Raw genomic sequence first — 20,265 nt, forward strand, 5'->3', positions numbered from 1 at the left:
TAGGGTTACTTTTTAAAGGTGTGGTATGATGCTATGAAAGCATCTGTGTCCCCAAACAGTGACTACCAAACACCTGCTTCATCATCAGGGTCTGATGAAGAAAAGCAAGGTGGAGGCGACAGCAGGTGCCAGCAGGCCAGGTATTTCATTATGGAGGCTCTTGACCAGCTGAGACCCGTGGCGCAGTGCTGAGCGCGGGAAGGGAGAGCAAATCCTTGGTGCTCAGGGGGCTGCGTGGTGTGGGAGAAGCATCCTGGGCTCAAAAGCTGGAGGCCCCGAGGCTGGGCCCAGCTCAGCGTGACCTCGAGGCAAATGCCATCATTCTGGGACCATGTCCCCTCTCTAAAATGGGGGACAGTAGAACAGGAAGACTAGCTGACGACTAAGGGCCTTTCCATGTCACAAAGTACTAACTCTAACTGCAGAACCTCCCAGCACGACCAGGAAGACAGCACGGCTGAAAGGGAAACCGGAGCCTAGAAATCACAAGGTTGTAGCCGGTGTTTACATCGATAAACATCTTTATTCTAATATTATAGTAATAATTCAAGTGCAATTTTCTTTGAAAAGTCAACTCTCTTAAAACAAAACTTGCTAAATATCTCTCATCAAACAGAAGCGTGTTCTCTTCAATCCCCCACAATAGTCAGAGCCACGTAGCAGATATGAGATTTTTGTTTTGTAAAGCCTACTACATTTTGTTATTGCTAAAAAATCGGAATGAGTTGTTGAGGTCTCAGAAGCGTGATTAGTTAACTTTTGAAAGCTCTACCAGGTACTCTGACATGAAATCGTGAATCCAGATGTCGGTGTCTGGAAGTGACGTGTCCACCAAGTACGCCACCACCTTGCGGTCCCAAGCGTTGGCATTTTCGATGACCGTCTGCACCAAGGCCACCAGAGGTTTCTTCTCCACATGATTTCGAAACACCATGGACGCCTCCTCGGACCACTGGCTGCACTTGACCCCTAGGAGAGAGACGGGACAAGGTTGTGGTGTGGGCTCAGCGGGCCCCCCTCTCGCCTGTTGGAAGGGGAAACCATCTGAGCCGATTCCAAAGCCGCTGAAGCAGCCCAGTCAGACCTGCCTAGCAGAACAGTTGCTGGCCAGTCTTAAAGCAGCCCCGCTGCTGCTCCAAGTGGAATCACCTCTGTAAACTTTCACCTGCGGACACGAGTTTCATGAGATTTAGTGATGTGTTATCAAATGAGGTCATAATGACACACAAAGTATCCTGCAGATTTAAACTAATGCCTCAGCCCACCAGGGGAACTACAAAGAATCCGCTTGATAGCAGTGACCTTTCTCTCATTTAAGGATTTATTTCCTGTCCTGGTGACCCAGGACAGTGCACGTCTCTCCAGTGTGAGCCGGTCACTGTTTAAAAAGGAGCATCTGTGTGTGTAACTTCTGCTGTTTCTGAGGTCTGGTCATTTCTCTCACCGTGTGGGGTGAGCTGCAGTGACAACTGTGGGCAGCAGCAAGGGAACAGGGCGGTGGGGGTCACGGCGTCGTGGCTCCCACCTTCTGGCAGAGAGCCCACCTTCCGGCAGAGAGGGGGCTGCAGGTGTCTGGCCCCCTGGTAGCCGGGCGCCTCCGGGTGGAGCATCTCGCTGCCCGCGCCACCTAGTGGTGGAGCGTGCACAGCGCAAACACCATCTGCCTGTTTCCACGAAAGATAAGCAGCATCTCAACAGGTGAGATTTCAGAGCTGTACACCTACTAGATGAGTGCCTCCCCTTTTAACGCTCGCCAGGAGCTGACGAGCACATGGTGAAAGCGCACCCCAGCATGCCGTAAGGTGCGATGCAAACCAACCAGGAACACGGCCATGTCCTGCAACAGTTACAGTAACTCTTCAGGTAGATGTATTGTAATTTATGAAACATTCTTCGGTCGGTTATTTAGCTTGTTTCTATTGTCTTTTATTTCTGTGGTTTTTTTTTTTTTTGGTTCTGGCTAGTATACATATCTGCAGAGCTTTCTCTTAACATTACAATGACAAGCGTGAACCTAAATAATCAACATAGGAAGGAGCAATGAAATGGAGTATTTTGGAGCCATTAAAAAAATAATCATCAGGATGAAGAAACAACCACCAGAAAAAGACTTAGGAAAAAATAGTAAAAGAAGAAAGCAGAAGGCATTGTTATACCTGCCCTAAGATGACAGGAACACACTCAAGCAGAAACCAGGGACAGAAAGGAAAATGGAAAAACTGAAGCAGCAAATTTAGTGAGAAGATCTTCAGAAATTATTTTTATTATGGTCGGCATGTTGTTTGCGCAAAAAAAAAGAAAAAAAAAACAACACCAAAAAAAAGGCCAATGATTCAGCACTCGCCAAGGAAGGACCCAGGTCAAACTGAAACCGTGACTGGTCGTGGCACGAGCATTTACCTGCAAGCTGAGCTGTGACCGCCTGGAACGGCAGCTCTCGGAACATGTCCGCCAGGGGCTGTACTTTCCTTATGTTGACCAACTCGTGCTTGCCGTAGTCCAGCTCATAAACGGATACCAGTCCATTGGTCAAGACTCCTTTTAAAAGCACCCTATGCCACCTGGATGCGCAAGGGATTAAAAAGGAAGGAAACACAAAGTTAGCACCCGCTTTAAGGGTAAGTAACCTTTTATCATAAAAAGAAACATGAATGTGAAGGGTGGCTATCAAAACGTGAAAGCACGCTGTCGTGGCGGTTTCTAAAGAGGTTGCTGCTGCTTTTCCCACAGGTTGCTGTTCCCCGCTTAACCTCTTGACGGCATTTGTTCATTTGGCAGAGCTTTGCGGGCCTCGTGGGGCTAGTGGAGGAGGCCAGCACCTCAACGAGCAAGTGTCATAGTAGGGTGAAGTGAAGGGCCTCGAGGAAGGTCAGGCCGCGGCCGCGGGTGCCTTGCCTCTGCCAGGAAGACAGGACGGGCACGTGTTCCACAGACGGACACTTCTGGAATACGGAGAAGGCGTGAGGTGTGGGGCATCGCAAGTGCCCGACACAGCCGGAGGGCAGCACGTGTGGAGGCGTGGAGGGGAAAGTCAGGCCGGCAAGGTGGGTTCTGAATGCAAGTTGGCCATTTTAATTATGCCAAGGAAGGACTTCAATAAACAAAAGAAAACAAAACACAAACTCCAGCCCACCCATGGAAGGGAGAGGGGATCACAGGGCGAAGGGGAGTGGGGAGAAGAAGAGAAATGGGCTCAGTTCTGTTCAGGATGCCATGAAGAGAGGCCCGGGCACGTGTGTCCCCCTCCAGCCCTCTGTCAACTTGGCTGAAGGGAGAAAAGCCCAGGCTTCCAAGTTAGGTGGGAAGGGCCCTTTCAACGTCCTGCAGACCTGATTCCATTATCAAGGAATGTTATTCCAGGAAGGAAAGGAAGATCCTTCATATTGTCTTGGGAAAGCATCTCTGGGGACTTATCCGTGAGCCCGGCTCTCCCTCGGGGGCCCTCCAGCTGCCCTGGAGAGCAGGTGCATCAGCCCTGGGTGCCACACACTGCTGGGCCGGCCCGCCAGGCTGCACGGATTCCCTGGCGGAGAACCGGGGTAGGAAAGTGGGCGAGGGAGACCTCTGTGACCTCCAAACCCCGTTTGCATTTGGGGAACCTCTGAAGCCTTCAGATGAGCCCGAGGTGCAGCAGCAAACCCGCGTTGCAGAGACCAGTGGGACACTGCAGGGCAGCGGCTAAAGAACTGCGCTTTGGGGCCACACAGACCTGAGCTGGGGTCCCCCTGGGCTCTTCACCTCTCTGGGTTTCATGTCTGCTGTGGAACAGCAATTTGTTTGCAGAAATAACATGCAAAAAGTGCTGAGCACATTACTGGGCATATAATAGGCACTTGGCAAACAGGAATAATTGGAGCTATTATCATCATCATCATCAGTAGCAAATGGGAACTATTATTATAATTATCAAAATGGAGAAAAGCTGTTAAATAACTTAAGACCAAATGGAAGATAAATTTTTACATGTGGAAATGTCAGGTTGGTAAGACTGCTAATTGGTAGAAGGGTCAAAGGAGATAAAAGCATTCAGTTTCTACCAAAAAAATTGTCTTTAAATTGCACAAGGCAAAATGATGGTGGTCTATACTTTAGTACATATATAAGAGCAACAGAGCAGTGAGGCCATCAGAAACTTCGATATTGTACTTCCACTTAGCTCTCAATTTTCAAAAAGAATAGCTTAAATAAAGGCTTCCGTTCTGGCTAGGTTACAATCTCAGTATGAACCTGCCTGAGAGTCACCTGGAGGGTTGGGTAAAAACACAGATTCTGGGGTTCCACCCCCAACAGTCTGATTCAGGGTGTCTGGGGTGTGGAGGGATCTGTATTAAATAGGCTCCCCTGGGTTTTATTATGCTGAGACAGATTTGTAAACGATAGGTTGGAAAATCCCAAGTCTTAACTTTCCGTACTCGGGAACAAGGTTTAACAAACAAATTCCTGAGTCTTAAGCAAGATAGAAGCTCTAAACAGTGTGCACTGATTTAGTTCATGAAGTTCACACACACAGATCAGGTGGTCTGTGTTTCTGTATGACATCCCATGATTATCTGGGGACAAATGACCTGTCCAGCCCTGTGGAGACGAGTCCTGGGGGGCCACTCAAGTTCACGGGGAGTGGGGGAGTTTGAAGCCCCCTTGCCTAGGCCTCCAGCTTATGGGTGCTCCTCCCCACCCACGACATAACCCCTTGCCCCCCAGTAGGATCTGCCCCCAAACAAGGAAGAGTTAACATTAGTTTGGCTTTCACTGTGATTAAATTATCCTGCAAGAGTTCTGAGTGAGGCAAATGTACACAGTGCTCCATTACTGATTTAGACCCATTTATGTCTAGAGGTATCAGTCATGTGACACAGGAAAAATGATTTTTAAAACACAAACTGAATGCTTGTCAAAATAAGACTTACTATACTTTCCACTTTTAAGAGTTAAAAGTTAGGTATTTTCTCCCATGAAAATGACAAAATTTTATAAATGCCTGTGTTTGCTACCTTAAAAAAGAACCTCCTTGACCCGTGTGGAGCTGGCCATGCGCAGTGCTGATGCGCGCAAAGGAGTGCCGTGCCACGCAAGGGTGTCCCCCGCGTGGGGGAGCCCCACGCGCAAGGAGTGCGCCCCATAAGGAGAGCCGCCCAGCGCGAAAAGACAGTGCAGCCTGCCCAGGAATGGCGCCGCCCACACTTCCCGTGCCGCTGACGACAACAGAAGCGGACAAAGAAACAAGACGCAGCAAATAGACACAGAGAACAGACAACCAGGGGAGGGGGGGGAATTAAATAAATAAATCTTTAAAAAAAAAAAAAAAAGAATTAAAGCATTTCACATAAAAACAAGTAGTTTTACCTTTTAAACTGAGACTTTGCAAGTAAAACATGGCGTGTGTGTGTGTGCGCGCGCGCGCGCGCGCGCGCTGGGGAACGAGAGAGACGGTTTTTTTGTGTTCAGCTTCAACAAATAAGCTTGTTCGTCTCCCCTAAGAAAGCCGGCGAAGAGGCTGGGACGGGGACCAAGGGGCCATTTTCGGGACTTTTGGGGCCTGAGTGCACAACCAAGAGCTGAGCCTGGCTGCGCGGGATGCAAGCAGCACACACGAGGGCCTTCAGGTAGCGGGCAGGGGGCGACCCAAGTGTGAAAATGAGGAAACAGGAAACAGGTGCTATAAGTTATTAAAAAAAAAAAAAAAAAAAAGACTGTTGTAACCTTTAAACAAGTGATTTCTGTTCTAGGAATCTATACCCTAAGTAAGTATTCAGAGATGCAATGATTTATGTTCAACATTATTTATAATAGTAAAAACTTTGGGAGAAAAAACTCTATATAACAAAAGAGAATGATAAATAATTCTCCATATGATAGAATATTATTCAGCCATTAAAAATGTTTGTGAATAAATTTTATCACATGGAAAGATGTTCACAGTACAATATTACATGAAAAATTATAGGGAATAGTAATATCCCAATTGTAAAAATATGCATAGAAGAAACTGAAAGAAAATACATTGACAGTAAAATAAGGGTTATATTTACTAAGTGGCTGACTTGAATTTTCTTGCGTATACTTTTCTGTATTTTCTAAATTTTCTAGGAGAAACATTTTGAAAATAAAAAGTCATTAAAAAATTAAAAAACCTGGTTGTTCTCTGAATAAGAAATATGTTTCTAACAGAAAAACAGGAAAAACCTTTAAAACTTCAGTTTAGGTATAATTATGTTTTCACAAGAATATGGCTATTGGTTTTTAGATAAATGACATCATTTAAACATTAGAAAACTGCACAATTCGTGGGTCTCGTCGCACATTCAAAATCCCCTTTTCCGCAGCCCCCTGCTGGGATTAAGGATTTTGGGGATTATTCTATACATTTTTCTTAAGAGGAGAATAGAATGCTTTGTCCAAGGACCTACTTATTTTCCACTTTGGCAGCATACACCTGGTCCTTCTCCACTGTGACGTGGCGCTCTTCCGACACGCTGTAATAGAGAATCATCTCCTCCATCAGCACTTCCAACTTGTGGATCTCCTGCCAGGGCTGGATGACGAAGTAGCCCGGGTGGCAGGCCACGGGCACGTACACGTCCATGTGCTCCCCGGGTTTGGACAGGGGCACGGGGGGCGGCAGCTCCTTGGTGGGGAAGGGGCCGCCGGGGTCGGCCTTCCTGAGGACGTCGGTGAGGCTCCTCCGGGCGTTCTCGCCGGCTGTGCCTGGCGGGGCGGCGTTGGCGCTTCTGCCGCCCGGGGAGCTGGCGCCGCCGGCCCTGGCACTCAGGAACACGTCCTTCTGGTGCTTCCACAGGTCGGCGTTGGTGATCTGGCGATTAATACTGCGGTGAGGGTCGGGGAAGTTCTTGGGAGTAAATAAATAGATATGTGCGATGCCTTTGGTTTCATCCACTTTGGTCACCTTTGGAAGACAAAGAGCACTTTAGGGAATCCAAGTTCAAGGTCGGTTTGGAGAAGCAGTTCTAATTAACATTAACCTTAATTATTAAAATACAGTCTTTTGCAAAAAATTCCTAAATTCTGTTATAGGTAAAGTAAGACGAGTGACCGAGCACAGCCACTGCCATGAACAGGCAGACGTAAGTCAAAATAGTCTAGAAAACAGCAGCGACTGAATGGAAATAAGAATAGTGCTAACCCCTGGAAATTCTGAGGTTTTAGAAAACTTTTTATTAACGGCATTTTTAGATACCCAGAGTGGAAAAGTGGGAGGAACCCCCAGGCGCTCATCCCCTGCGTGACCAGCAGGGAACCCTGATAATGGCGGGGGGGTGGGGGGAGGGTGGGCAGCTGCGCGGGGGACAGCTGCACTGCAGGCAGGTGTGCCCTCAGGCTGGGATGCGAAGGATTTAGCTTTGGCCTCTGGTCCGAACTCTGTGCTCTGCCCTTGTGTCTGTCCTCATCTCTCCTGGCTCTCGCATTTGCACAGGAGGAGAGGGGCCTGAGGAGACCGAGAAAGAAAGCACCTTGGAATAGGCCAAAATGACCATCTCCCTTTATCCAGGAGGCCTCCTGCCTGGCGGCCCGTGCGAGTGGGACGTGGGCAGCAGCCACAGGGCTGTCCCAAAGGGCGGGGGGCTGCTAATTCCTCTCTAAGCACTGCTGGCTTCTCTTAGGAGCGACCACTGTGAGCCCTTTATCAAGTGCGGCTGGAAGCGAGAGGCAGGAGCGCAGGCTTGGAGGGGGGGAGGCGAGCCGCCTGCAGCCCCTTACTTTTTAAACATTTTCCAAGAAAGATGAGACTATTTAAGTTCATCCTTTGAAGTGCCAATACAATACTGACTGCTAATTCATTCTGATTATTTATGATACAGAAGTACCATTTCAAAAATAAAAGGTATTTTCATCGCACACCCAATACCCTGGCTTTAGGAGCTTAGAAATACCTGAGAGAATGATACTCATTATCATGTGACAGCTGAAGAATAATATAAAATTGCTCATAATTAAGTGTATAGCTGTACATTATAAACCCTAGAGTAGGACAGGAAAATAAGTGAGTTGGAGTGACTTAGATCTTCATAAAAACATTTCTCAAGGATATTTACATTGTTAAAAGCTGATAAAAAATGATAACACTATTTGCATCTGTTAACAACAGAGAAAAATAGCATCTTGTTACGTTTCTATTCTTGGGAATATGAGCCATTGCTTTGATATGAACATGCAAAAGTGCAAAAAAAGAAGAAACAGGAGCTAGGGAAATAAGTAAAGCAGTTTAAATAAATTTTAGGGGAAAAAAAGGCAAAAACCAAGAGGAGAAACAAATGATTTGTTTATAATCCATTCTATTTTAGAAAAAAAGTTAGAGGACCTATTTAAATGATGTTTAGGCACATTTATCAGGAGATCCCTGGTTGCTCTGTTGGGGTCTTAACTCCTTATCATGAAGTAACAGCAGGAACAGAGAACATCCCTGGTACCTTATAAATAATGGGGAAAACATACGAAGGGTTTCAGTAGTAGCGAGAAATAGGATGACTTCTTGAATAAAAAAACGATTAAACCAGGAAGTATCTTGCAACTCTGCGAATAACCAGTCTCTCGACTCTACGAAACGCATCAGCTGTGGAAGCATTGCTTTACAATCACGCAAACCACGGCTGCCCCCTGCTGCCACCTCCCCTCCCACACTGCTGGAACCAACACGACTGCCAACCTTCATGCTGCAGTCGGAGCAGTTCAGCACAGAATCTCTCAGCCACAGCACGGCGTCGGGGGTCCACATGCCAATGGACTGGGGCAGGTCCGCCAGGCAGCACTTTATAGCCTGCAGAGAAAGCACGGCGGGAGCGTGAGCATGTCCCGTACAAGGGGCACCCGCGGGGAACGGCGGCACTGCTCTCCTACCAGCCGGGTTAACGCCAGGACAGCGAGCCGGAGGTGGCCACGACGGCGTCGGACGGTGGCGGCACGGGCGCCTGGGCATCCGCTGTGTCCTGCCTCCCTGTCCGCCACCACCTCGGGTCCTGCCCTGGGCTGGCGGGGCCTTGTCGGGGCACCTCCCGCACTCCCCACCCTGCCACTCTTTTGCAGGCTGGGTGCCGGGACCCGTTTCACCGAGGGCGAGGGACTTGGCGCGACCCGTGTGAGATCACAGAGGTGCCGGGGGACAGGTGTGCACCTCGGACCCACATCTTCCCTCAAACCCCCAGAGGAGCCCTAAGAGTCGGCTCTTCTAGTCAGTCAAGGGACACAAGGAGTGGGGATCGTTTCACAATTGTCTGATTTTTAAATTTTGGCAACTAAGCGATATGTTTAAAGCACTCTGAGAGCCCCCAGATCCATGGGTCAGCTCCAGCAGGAGGCTGCCGTTTGTTTTTATTTTTGCCACTTAGATCTCTTGGCAGAAAGGCTGCTGCCCAGAGAACTGGGCCAGCTGGCAGGGCCGGCTCCCCTGACCGAGAGTCTCCGCCTCCATCAAATAATGGAGGTTAGGAGTCACAGAATTGTTTTTAAGAAGTTTTTTTTTTAGGAGGTACTGGGCATTGAACCTGGGACACCTTGTGTATGTGAAGCAGGCGCTCAACCACTGAGCTACCTGAGCCACACGTGCTCCCCTTTGCTGCTATTTTTTTTGAAAGCCATAGCATGAAGACAGGACGTGGGGGAAATGCAGATTTGGAGGTAGAGGACAGACCGGCCATCCCCTCCAGCCCTGGACGGATGCCCTAACAAGGAGGCACAGAAGCCAGAGGTGTCATGAGGAGATGGGACCCCTGAAGGCTGGTCAAATTTCAGCATTACTGCTGAGCAACAATCGAGGAAAAATGACCTTGGGACAGGTTTAACACCTGCTGAGCAGCTTCTCCATAAGTCACTGTTTACAAAGGTGACAGCGGCTTAGAAGAGAGAAGTCATCAAAATCCTGGTAATCGGGGACCACTGCTTTTTATTCAGTGACTTTTAACAGCATTAAGATGCCTCTTGGCAAATAAATGTGAAGGCGGGGAGCGGATGTGGCTCAAGCAGCTGAGCATCTGCTTCCCCCATGGGAGGTGCTCCTAAAATAAACCAAAAACAAACAACCAGCAAAACAAATGAAAAAACCAACTTGGGTGAGCCAACGTGGCTCAGAGATTGAGCGCCAGTTTCCCACTAATGAGGTCCCAGTACCTCACCACCCGTACCTCAAAAAAAAAGTTGAGGGGACTTTTTAAAATTATTTTGTTTTTATAAAAAGGTGGTATTAATTTCTGTACAAAATTCTCTGTTTCTCTCAAAAAGAGAAGTGGTTCTTAATTTTTATTGATTCAAAATAATTCTAAGTTCTTATCATAAGAATTTCCACAAATAGTGGGAGAAGGATAAGCTGGCGTTAATCTTTTTTTCACTAAAATCTGTAGGGAAAAGGTCATATAAGGAAACGATTAAGTTCAACAGCTCTGCAAAGAGGTCGGTTGTTTAATTAAACTAAGATCTCTGGAAGTAAACATTTACACACAGGCTCCTAGAACGTGTAGAAATCAGCACTGCTATCGAACTGTTAAAGTGGGACCTCTAACTAGACAGCACAGCCTGATTACTCAAGGTCCCTAAACACAAACATTTATCAAACGTTACTCTGTAAGCTCGACTGTGGTTATTGCCTATGGCAACATGTTTCACTTCTGAAAACCAGTAAACAACCACATTTAGGCCATTTCCAATTTTCTTAAAATCTGGGATTCCAGTTATGGAGATCAAAACCAAGAGGGCGTCTCCCAGCACGACTCTTCCAGCAAGTCCCCCCGACTGGCAGCACGCAGTACCTGCGGTGGTATTGAGATCATTTCCTGCAGAAACCGAGCTGGGATCTCCCTGAGCTCCGACACTTTCACGGAGGCCACCGTGCCCGAGTCCAGGAACTGGATGTCCAGAGTCCGGCTGCTGTGGACGTTGGCGATCTGAAACGAGACGGGGCGCGAAGTTTTCAGCACCCACGAGACCACAACGCCCCTGCGCACGCACGTCTTGTGCGACTCGACGCGCACGTGAGAGTCGCAGGGACTATTGGTGTTAGCAAATTTTACCTAATTAAAACACGTATTTATTTACTAGCTAGAGATTGTGTTAGGGTAGAATGATGTCAGCATCTGGTTGTTAATTCATGTCATCAGTAATAGTCAGAGTATGAGGGTTCTCCAGAGAAATAACAGGCAGAATATATAATCTCTCAATATAGAACCAGATATAGATATAGAAATAGAAATACAGACACAGAGATAGAGACAGAGACGCAGACATAGATCTAGATAGGGATGGGACTGGGGCAGAAAAAGGATACTGATGGGGCAGTTTGGGAAATTTCTGTAAGTTCTGCAGTTGAGTTAATAGTAGTGTTTCAATGTTAATTTCCTGGTTTTTATCATTACACAAGGGTTATGTAAGATGCCAACATTTGGAGAAGGTGGGTAAAGGGCATATAGGAACTCTTTGTGCTATTTTTGCAACTTTTTAAAAAGTCTGAAATTATTTTGAAATTGAAAGCTAAAAAATTAAGTATTTGTGCATTTACATATTATGCAGTAAACAGCACGGAGCTTTAAGACCAGAAGGAGGGTGCCCCCGCGTTGTGATCTGTATAGCTAAGCACGCTGCCCTGGCCGCAGAGCCCAGCTGAAGGCCTCCTGACACACAGGGGTTAGTTCACAAGCCCTGCTCTCATTCGAGTAGGTGTGACCAGGTTTTATCTACATGACGCCAAAATCAATACAATCCAATTATCAAAATTTGCTACGACGACTTAAAAAAAATCTACAACGCAATGGTTCTTACCTTTTGAGGTTGGTTTCTTGAGAATCGTATGAAAATCAGAGACACTTCCCCCCAGAATGCGTGCATACAAACACACACAACTTGCATACAACCCAGGGGGCTTGGGGACGCCCCTGGAAGTAGAGGCCCTTGTACCTAGGTTAAGAATCTTTACAACAAAGGAAAACGAAAAATAGAATAAAAACAGAAACAAGCCAATATTTGCACTTTCAGCAACTGGGCAAGCTAGAGATTCCAAACCAACAAACAAAAAAAGGGGGAAAAAAACCCCTAAGCAACCACAAAAATCCCAACCTGCCTTTTCACACACATAAGAAATACTGGATAAAATGCAAGTCTTTCAAATTCACAACTGAGCTTGCAAGTAAGTAAGAAAGCAAGGGGCTGAAAATCGAGGGGTGTGTGACTCCTGAGGCCAAAGCCATCCCCGGAGCTGCCTGTGCAGGGTGGCGGCGCAGCGTCTGGGGGAGCTAGGAGGCTCTGCCCGCTCTGAAAGCCCATCCCTGCAAGTGCACCCTGGGCGGTGGCCCCTGCCAGGAGCCGCTCCCAGCTGGAAACCAGAAACCCCCCGTGCCGTGGGGCGCGGGGCGGACACTGGGCCAACGCCACCGCCGGCGGAGCGCAGAGCAGCGCACACGCGAGAGCCGTGGGTGGACTGAGTGCGGCCCTACTCGCCCGGCCGGAGGGGGAACACCCACTGTGGTAAGGCGCTACCTGCGCATGGAAGGGATGTGAAGCCGGGAAGGGCCGGCCCCGCCTCCAGAAGCCTCCACTGCAGCGAGAGGGCGAGGCACCCCAAGAGCCGGGGTGGGAGCTCACATGCGCGGACGGAGCTCACAGGTGTAATGAGTGGAAAACCGTGTTTCAGGAGCACTGGCACATTTTATAGTTCACACCATTTGAAAGACATGTGTACTTAGTCATGCTTGCATTTTTGTTTATTCTTTTAGTATACACTGCTCTACTATAGATATATAAATACGGAGCTACACATGGGTAGCTCTCGGGGATGGGAGTGGAAGAAAGGTGAGGCCATCAGGGAGCCTTGGCCGGACTGTTGGTTTTATTTATTACACTGTGACGTGCTTTTAAAAGGAAACCGGGGGAAGCGGATTTGGATCAACGGATAGGGCGTCCGTCTACCACATGGGAGGTTCAAACCCTGGGCCTCCTTGACCCGTGTGCAGCTGACCCACGCGCAGTGCTGATGCACGCAAGGAGTGCCCTGCCACGCAGGGGTGTCACCCGCATAGGGGAGCCCCACGTGGAGGAAGTGCACCCCATAAGGAGAGCCGCCCAGCGCGAAAGAAAGTGCAGCCTGCCCAGGAATGGCGCCGCACACATGGAGAGCTGACACAGCAAGGTGACACAACAAAAAGAAACACAGATTCCCGAGCCACTGATAAGGATAGAAGCGGTCACAGAAGAACACTGTGAATGGACACAGAGAGCAGACAACTGGGAGGGCCAGGGCGGGGGTTAGAAATAAATAAAATAAATAAATCTTTTTTTTTTAAAAAAAGGAAACTGGTTTGCCTGTCTGAAATATCCCACAACAAGCTAAATAACAGCCGAGCGGGTGATCTTACCTCGACTCGCGACCATCTCCCTTTGCAATGGAAGAGGCAGACCTTCCCGCAGAATGGTGTCGAGACAAAGGACTCGGAGGTCACGTGCTGCAAGACAGAGGAGCGGCCGTCAGCCCGGGCAGGGGGCGGCTGCTGCACCCCTGGAGCACTGGACACGCGGAGCGCCCGGCTGTCCGCAGTCAGGGCGCCCGCTGCCCTCCCTTCCCGGGCGCGTGCAGCGGGGCCAGGGCTAGGAGGTTCCGCCTTGGCTCCTGACGGCGATGGACCCCCGTCGCCGCCCGCGGCTCATCGTCAGCACTGTTACAAGGTCTGAGAGCATCAGCGTGGAGGCCGGAGCCATTCATCTCGGCTGCTGGAGGTGACGGAGGAGGAGCAGAGCCCCGTGCTCGGGCCGGGGAGGCTGGGCCAGCCACCCTGAGGCCTCGCCGGCTCAGGAGCCACCCCCGGGAGCTTCGGAGGTTTTAGCTCCCGAACAGAAGAATGTCACCAACACGGGTGTGTACAATGGTGCCAGGAAGTGCCACCAAGTCACGGCTGCAGGCCGCTCACCACCTTCTGCTGTGGCCTGGAGCTGGGGACCTGCGTGGGCCACCCCCTCTGCCCCCGAAATCCTGAGCGCTCTTCACTGACACGGGCTGTGGGGACATCCACACAGTGGGGTCCCTGGGACCAGCCTCCTGGGGCGCTCAGATTTCACCAAGATTGACAAGCAAGTGAAATGTAAGTACTGCCCTTGGCATATGTAAACAACAGCTGTAATGCAGAAAGAGCTAAAGCTGGAGATCTAGCTCATCACCTCTGGACAGTGGGCGGAAGACAGGTTTAACTCCATTTGGCAAATACATTGGAATACCCATTCCGGCAAGCCGCTAGATTGGGCACTGCAGGGCATGTAAAAGTTGGTGGGCAGAGTCCCTGCCTGCAGGAAGCCTCCACTCCAGCAAGGGGCCTACGGGCCCGGAGAACCAGCCTCCAAAGCTGTGAGCACAGAGGCACCCAGCGTGCCCTGAGGGTCGGAAGGACCCCCTTCCAGGGGCGAGGGGAGTGGGGCTACGGAGAACGAAGCCACACAAGACCTTGAACCCACCCAGACCCCGACACAGAAGAATTCTAGAATTGAGAGCCAAGGGCTGTCAGAGCCGATGCAGCCTGGAGGGCACGTTTACCTGGTGCCCCTAAGAGCCCGGGGGGCACTGCCCGGGGGGAGGTGCGGGACTAAGGAGGAAGGTTTCCTTCTTCTCCTGAACTGCAGTGTCTCCTCTGGCGGAGGAGGAATTCCAGGCCGGCCGGCTCCAGCAGACCGAGGCCTGGGCTGCCGTGTGCCAGGCCACCACGGGCAGGTCCTGAGGGACAGATGTGCCTGTGGCAGGGCACTCCCGGCAGCCCCGCAGAAGCCGGGGCCACAGAGCCCAAGAGAGTCGGGGGTGGGCGGCTGGCTCTCCGAGCCCTGCGTCTGCTGCCCGCGCGTCCGGAGGCGACGGCCTCGTGGTGGCCACGCGGTGAGCCGCTCGCGTGCCACCCTGCCCCGCGTACCTTACAGTGGAAGTAGTCCTCCGTCTTGTGCAGGAGGTCGTTGAGCTTGCTGAGGCCCTTACAGGGCACCTGGCAGTACAGCGTCCCGTCGGAGCAGATGTTGGTCACCGTGACGCTCGTGTACATGGCATCGACCTGCGTGGACAGGAGGCCCGGCGGCTGCGGTCAGGGAGGCGCGCGCACCTGCCCGAGGCCTCTCGAGGCCCCCCACCTCACCTGGCTCGCAACACCGTTCTCTCCAAAGTCTCCCCCTTCCAGAAAATCCTACCGAGTTCATCTCATTAAAAGTCTCTGTATCTTAAAAGCCTGCCAGGTAAGCTGGAGGATAGACAGGCTAGGACGGAATTTGTAATTTCACGTGAAAGAGCCATTTCACAGTTTCAGTATTTCTTCCAAAAGGAATGCCTGGCATCGGCGGTGCCAGGCAGAAAGAGGCACTTTGCACAGTGACGTCGTTAGCACGTCCCATTGTCTGGAAGGCTGGGGACAGCTTTGGCTTCTGTTTATTTGCTCCCATTTTAAAAAAAAAACATCGAGACTCTGAGCAACATGGACAGAAGTAAAAATAAAAACTGTCACTAAAACCAGTCCCGTTATCAGCCCCTGCAGGCCCTGTCCCCGAGCCACGGGCATTTCAGTAATCTTCACCAGTGTAATCACAGAAGAGGCTTGACGGTGGCCATTTCTAGTCAGATCATAATGCCGAGACATTATTTTATATTGTTAATAGGATTAATTATAATTAATACACTATGGTCAAACCATCCTTTGCCCAGAGTTGCTGTAAGTCTTTAAAATGGCCATTTTTAAGGTTTCATCCAATTCCTTGGAGTGGATGCTCTATCACGTATTTAGAGGTTTTCCTCTTTGGGGCATCTGTGCTCTTCCCATTTTAAAAATGCTAAAGCAAATAATTTAATAAACGTCTTCGTGGACTGACCTGTTCCTTCCTTTGGATTATCTTCCCTATTATCTCTGTAAAATAATTTCCTATAAAATTAATATATGTTTATTGCAGAAACTTTGGAGAGTAAAGCAAAAAACAAAAATGGTCTATAATCTAATTTCTAGGAAATAACGATGAGTAATGTTTTGGCGATTTCCCCCTTCCAGCCCTATTTATTTTTCCTGATGCACGTGTAATCTCTCAGTATTTATGGGTATGGATCTGAATTTGGATACTTTTTTTCTGATATTTGAAATCACCCTACATGTAGATGTGTCTCCTGCTTTTTTGCATGATTCACCATATGCATTTCCTCAGGTAATTTTTTAAATCTTCAAAAATATATTTTTTAAACAGCTACGTAATGCTCTGCCTTCAGACATGCTTACCCCATAACGTGGGATGCTTAGCTTCTTCGCAGTCTTGCTACTGCAATGCAGTGAAACGTTTTTTCCACATTTCTGATTATTTGCTTGGATTAGATGCTTAGAAATGAAACTGCTGGTCAAAGATTAGGCGCATTTTAAAAGCTGCTTGAATGCAGATGGCCACCCTGCCCTCTAGAAGGTTGTGTTAATTTATACTCTCACTAGTGATGGTCCCTTGCTAGGAGAGGTTACCATATTAAAAATCTTGGCTAATTTGGTGGGCAAAAAAGGGATATCCCATTTCTTTGACGATGAATGAGGTTGGAATGTTTCTTCAACATATTTTTAGCAGGAAATATCAATTTATGGCTGATCATCTGCACTTAATCTAAAACATATTTATATTGATAAGGTTTATTGACTATTTGTAGCATATTATAGTATCTTCTTTGTGCTCCCAGCTTATGTCCTGTTGCTCATTTTTCTATGGCAGCAGTTCTCAAAATTTTGGTCTCATGGACCCCCCTTTAGAATCTTAAAAATTATTAAGGAGCCTGAAAAGCTTTTATTTATGTGAATTATATCTACAAAGACACTGCATTTGAAATTAAAAGAGAAATGTTAAAAACAGCTATTTATTCATTTAAAATAATACGCTCATTACAAGTTTGTATAAACTTTTTAATAAAAATGATTATGTTTTCCAAAAGAAAACAATAGGAGTGTCATTGTTTTGTATTTTTGCAACTATCTTTAATGTCTGACATAATAGGAGACAGCTAGCTTCACACATCTACTTCTGCGTTCAGGCTGCGGCAGTATCACATCCTGTGGCTCTGGAACATTCCACTACACACTCAGGAGACATGAGTGAAAGGCAAATCATTTGGCCCTGGAAATACGTTAAGAACCTCCGTTCCACTGCCTTATTCACAGTTTTATTATTAAGTTGAAAGAACTCTTCTATATTAAGGTAAATCATTCTCTAGTCTATAAATTGCAAATCTTTTTCCCAGTTAGTTTTTCTATTTTTTTATAGTGTTCTTTGCATCAGAGAAGTTGTACTTCTCTAACGTCAAATGTGCCACTTCTTTTATGGATTTATTTTAAGGTAGCTATTTATTTATTTATTTATTTATTTTGAGGTACTGGGGCTGGGGTTTGAACCCAGGACCTCGTATGTGAGAAGCCGGCACTCAACCACTGAGCCATATCAGCTCCCCTGAGTTGCTTTTTTCGTTTGCCTGTTGTGTTTTTTTTTTGTTTTTAGGAGGCACTGGGAACCAAACCCAGGACCTCCCATGTGGGAAGTGGACGCTTAACTGCTTGAGCCACATCCGCTCCCCTCTTTTATGGATTTTTGACTGTGTCATATTTGAGAACACTTTCCACTCCTAAGAATACAAAGTTCAAATGGCCTTTGCATATTATTTTATTCCTTCAGAGGAATTTTAGGATCACTTTGTGATAATATTTTACTTTTTTAAAATAATTTTTTTAAAGATTTATTTTATTTATTTACTTATTTCTCCCTACCCCATTGTTGTTTGACTTTGCTGTGTCTGTTGTCTTCATTGTTTCTTTAGGAGGCACTAGGAACTGAACCCAGGACCTCTCATGTGGGAGGGAGGTGCCTAATCCCTTGAGCCACCTCTATTCCCTGCTTTGTTGTATCTCTCATTATGCTTTTCCTTCTTGTGTCTCTTGTTGCATCATCTTGCATCAGTTTGCTGCTCTGGCCCATCACGTCAGCTCGCTATCTTGCTTGTCTGCTTTAGGAGGTACCAGGAACCTCTGCTCTCTGCTTTGTTGGGTCTCTCATTATGCTTTTCTTCTGTGTCTCTTATTGTATCATCTTGTGTCAGCTTGCCGTGCCTGCCCATTGCGCCACCTCACTGTATTCTTCAGGAGGCACCGGGAACCAAATCACAGACCTCCTGTGTGGTAGGCAGGAGCTCAGTCACTTGAGTCACATCCACTTCCCTTGTGATAACATTTAAATTAACAGATTAATTTGGTGTTCTGTTTTTTTTTTAATGTTGAGACTTTCAGTCTGAGAACAAGGCATGTTTTTTTCCATTTATTCACATCTTTTCCAGTGTGTTTACATTTTTAAAATTTCTAGGTACATTTTAATTTCTAGGTATTTTTGTTTGGAGTTTTAGCTCTTGAAATTTTTTTCCTTCAAGTGTATTTTCTCATTGGTCACTGTCAGCATAAAAGAAAACCATGATTTTAGGAATATTAGTTTTGTGATCCCCATGTCTTTTTATTTTTTTATTTGTTCTATCTTTTTATTTCATTTTTTCCCCCCTTCCATGTCTTTTAAATTCAGAATTTACTTTAAACCCAATAGGATATAAAATAAATTTTTTCAGTTAAGACACTGCTCATTTGCTAGCCTAAGATCTGTAACATTCTTCTCTGATGATTTTTTTTCAACAGCAGGTGTCACAGATGGCCGCGGCCACTGCCAGGTACCTGCAGGTGGACCTCGAGCGATTTGTCCCATATGGCCTTCAGGCAGGTGGCGTTGATGTTGATGTCATCTTCTCCAGAGGTGTCGTACAGCACCACCAGCGGGACGTCGGTCTTCTCCAGTATTTCCACCGCAAAGATCTTTCCACACGTTAAGGATTCAACCACCTTCACCAAGTTAGGATCGTCACTTAGAACCTCCAACCCTGAAAAATAGTGGATATTTTAAGTTCAAATGAATTAGCAAAATCAATTCTGAATGGGCAGGCTGTGTCTGCTTTGACTACTTATGACAGACTCTACTACAAAATTTCTCAATTTTAACAGGAAGATTTGGTTTACAATCCCCTTTATGTTATTTGTCTTCCATACGTACATTCTAAGGCACATGGCCTTTTGAATGATTGTACTAAGATAGGCAACCTTAAAATAAAAAGAAAAAGTGATCAGCAACCAGAATTTCTCTTTGGAGAAACAGCCTTCCTCTTTATATATATACATATATTTAAAACAAAAAGACTAACATATAAAAAGTTATCAATAAATTACATCTGCCAGTCATATATTTTTAATTTTCTTCCTAACATCCTACCCTTGACTTTTTTCATTTTCTAATTAAATATACAGCTTTTTCTTATGAAATTAACACACATTAAATGTGAAAAGAAAAGGCAACCACTTTTTCTTTCTTTTTTGAAAGTATAAAACGATGACCCTGAAGATAGCACAGAACCTTTGGACTTATCAAAGAGAGATTAAACAATGTTTAACACAGTATAGGAAGTAAATGAATTTTTATTGTAGTTCAAGCACTCTTTCAAATTCTTTGAAACTCATAATTTCATGTATTATATACTTATGACAAATCTAAATGAACCCATTAAATTGGTTAAACGAGTGTTTCCTATTCTCTTCTCCAGACACAACGTCACAGCTTTCTCACCTTAGTTTCCTAAATCTTGCCCTGTGCTCTTGAAATGCTCTTTGTGAAGCCAGCAGCTGCCTTGCCTTTCTGATAGGCTTTTGAGATTTCTTGGGATTTGGCTCCCAGGTAGTCCAGCCGGGCTCCTCCGACACGCGGACTCGTGCCGGCCGGGAAGGAGGAACGAGTGGATGCTCACAGAAGTTAGCAGCCTTTCCCGAACCGAGCTCAGGCTCTGCTGCTGGCTGCCCCTCCCGGGGCTGTCCCTACCGGCAGCGCGTCCCCAGCGCCCCGCGGTCTGAGGGGCGTCCTCCCACACTCCTCGAGGAGGCGAGAAGGGGGAGCCGGGCTGGCGCCTGGGCTCAGGAGGGTGTGGGGTCACCTGGGGTCCGTGCCAGTGGGCGAGCAGCCAAGAGTCACCTGACCACGTGCAAAGATCACGCCCATGGTCAAGTCCAGTGCCGCAGGCCTCCTCCGCCGTTACCAGGGCCGGGGTCTGCGTTCACGAAGCCTGAACGACCCCCCTGTCACCGGCACGACGGCGAGGGGCCTGGACGGGGCTCGGGAAGGACTGACCACCCTTTCAGCTGTGAAGAGCTAGGCAAGCGCAGGGGTTTTGCGTTTTTATTTTATTTTATTTTGGTTCTACAATCTGCACTTTTATTTTTT

General features: G+C 47.4%; 1 protein-coding gene across 3 annotated transcripts in view; it reads right to left on the reverse strand.

The window, feature by feature from the left end:
• Positions 1 to 503: 503 nt before the first annotated feature.
• The window catches only part of TDRD7 (tudor domain containing 7), a 75,850-nt gene continuing 56,088 nt past the window's right edge, over positions 504 to 20,265 (reverse strand). For all 3 annotated transcript variants that reach the window (XM_058302636.2, XM_058302635.1, XM_058302634.1), the window contains 8 exons: positions 18,678 to 18,880; positions 14,883 to 15,017; positions 13,350 to 13,436; positions 10,755 to 10,889; positions 8,663 to 8,773; positions 6,408 to 6,904; positions 2,401 to 2,561; positions 504 to 969 (listed from right to left, as the gene is read on the reverse strand). In XM_058302636.2, coding sequence (XP_058158619.1) covers positions 749 to 969; positions 2,401 to 2,561; positions 6,408 to 6,904; positions 8,663 to 8,773; positions 10,755 to 10,889; positions 13,350 to 13,436; positions 14,883 to 15,017; positions 18,678 to 18,880 — 1,550 coding nt within the window. In that variant the 3' untranslated portion in view covers positions 504 to 748. The remainder of the gene's footprint in view (positions 970 to 2,400; positions 2,562 to 6,407; positions 6,905 to 8,662; positions 8,774 to 10,754; positions 10,890 to 13,349; positions 13,437 to 14,882; positions 15,018 to 18,677; positions 18,881 to 20,265) is intronic.

This window comes from Dasypus novemcinctus, chromosome 8 (genome assembly GCF_030445035.2).
Source record: "Dasypus novemcinctus isolate mDasNov1 chromosome 8, mDasNov1.1.hap2, whole genome shotgun sequence".
NCBI lineage: Eukaryota > Metazoa > Chordata > Mammalia > Cingulata > Dasypodidae > Dasypus > Dasypus novemcinctus.